At 34.9% G+C, this 1,608-nt stretch overlaps 1 protein-coding gene across 1 annotated transcript in view; it reads left to right on the top strand.

Annotated features, from left to right (window-relative positions):
- Positions 1 to 1,608, top strand: part of LOC122351466 (collagen alpha-5(IV) chain-like) — a 17,275-nt gene that overhangs the window by 4,181 nt on the left and 11,486 nt on the right. The window contains exons 8-9 of the mRNA XM_043248543.1: positions 14 to 130; positions 1,111 to 1,173. Of these exons, the coding sequence (XP_043104478.1) occupies positions 14 to 130; positions 1,111 to 1,173 (180 nt within the window). The remainder of the gene's footprint in view (positions 1 to 13; positions 131 to 1,110; positions 1,174 to 1,608) is intronic.

Below are 1,608 nucleotides of genomic sequence, written 5' to 3'. Positions count from 1 at the left end.
GGTATTGCTTGAATGAAATCCTGTCTGGTATTTTCTCTGTGCACACAAGGTTTACCTGGGACTGATGGTCGTCAAGGTGCAGTGGGAAAGACTGGTATCCAAGGAATACCAGGTCTCCATGGGCCACCAGGTATCATCAAAAAGATTTGATAGCATGTCTAGAGGAGATCATTTTATGAACAATTGTTTAAATGTCTGGATTTAGCATTGTTTTCCCAAACAACAAAAAAGTATTCAGCGTAATATTTTCTTAATGGATACAAAAATTAATAAACAGCTTGAATATTCAATTTATACATGTGAGCAGGAATTAAACACCCCTCCTTTGCTGCTTAAGTCTTTTAATGTGACTTCTTTTTCTCATGTTTTTTAACCCTTTTCTCTTCTGTGTAGACCAACGGTTTCATGTGATTAGACAAAGTGCCAGATGGTACTTGGGGGCATTTAATCCCTGCTCATGTAGAAATTGAATATTTAGATGGTTTATTATTATTTTTCTCCACCATGAACGAAAAATTATTTGTGAAAAAGAAAGAAAAAAAGTACAGATTTCTTTATGAGAAATGTATTTTGAATGCAGATATTGTGAATTGTTATGGAAGGATTTTCCAGACAAATGGAATTTCAAATTGTATTTTCAATTGCACTTTCAATATGTGGACGAATAAATAGCGACATAATCTAAATTCAACTCCAAATCTTGCATTATTTTTTGCATTTTCACGAATACACAGTCACTGACACAAATGAAAAAGCAAAGTCCAACTGTATTTTCGATGTCTTACGAGCTATGAGCCTGACATATTTGAATACCAATATTAATTGCAACATATGCTTTTTATCTGCGTTGTGCATCTTACACCATGTGGAGCGATTATATCCTGCTAACAGCAGGAGCAACGATACACACAATAGGTCAATATTCACTATTAACCAAACTCTATTTTGCTGTGGCATGTTCTGTGACAGCTAAGATATACTATACCTCTAATAATAAACTCTGGTCAGTACAAGACTTGTGTTCTAAGTTGGACACTGTTTCACACATTGTAGTTAAAAGTTTTTATCCATTAACTTTATCATGTATACACTAAAATCTATCTTCCTCAGGTCCTAAAGGAGACCCAGGTGCCAGAGGTGAGAGAGGTGAACGGGGGCCTTCAGGTCCTAGTGGTAAGAAAAAAACCCAGATCATTGACTTAATCTGTCAAACAAGGATATCTCAGTTAAGCTTATTAACATAGCCAGTTTAAGGAATATTGCCATAAAATATGTTATGCTTAGGTCTTATGGATACCACCATACAGGTTACCAGTAATCAACAGAACATACAGGTGCATCTACATAAACAAGAATGTTGTGGAAAAGTTCATTTATTTCTGTAACTCAGCTCAAATTGTGAAACTTGTGTATTAAATAAATTCAGTACACACAGACTAAACTAGTTTAAGTCTTTGGTTTTTTTAATTGTGATGAACAAACACCTACTAATTCACACATCTAAACAAATTAGAATATGGAGACATGCCACTCAGCTAATTAACTTGAGACACCTGCAGAAGATTTCTGAGACTTCATAATGGTCTCTCAGTTTGGTTCACTAGGTTT

The sequence above is a fragment of the Puntigrus tetrazona genome, chromosome 9, assembly GCF_018831695.1.
Source record: "Puntigrus tetrazona isolate hp1 chromosome 9, ASM1883169v1, whole genome shotgun sequence".
Lineage (NCBI taxonomy): Eukaryota > Metazoa > Chordata > Actinopteri > Cypriniformes > Cyprinidae > Puntigrus > Puntigrus tetrazona.
Note: the sequence above shows the minus strand (reverse complement) of the source record. Positions and strands in the feature narration are given on the sequence as shown.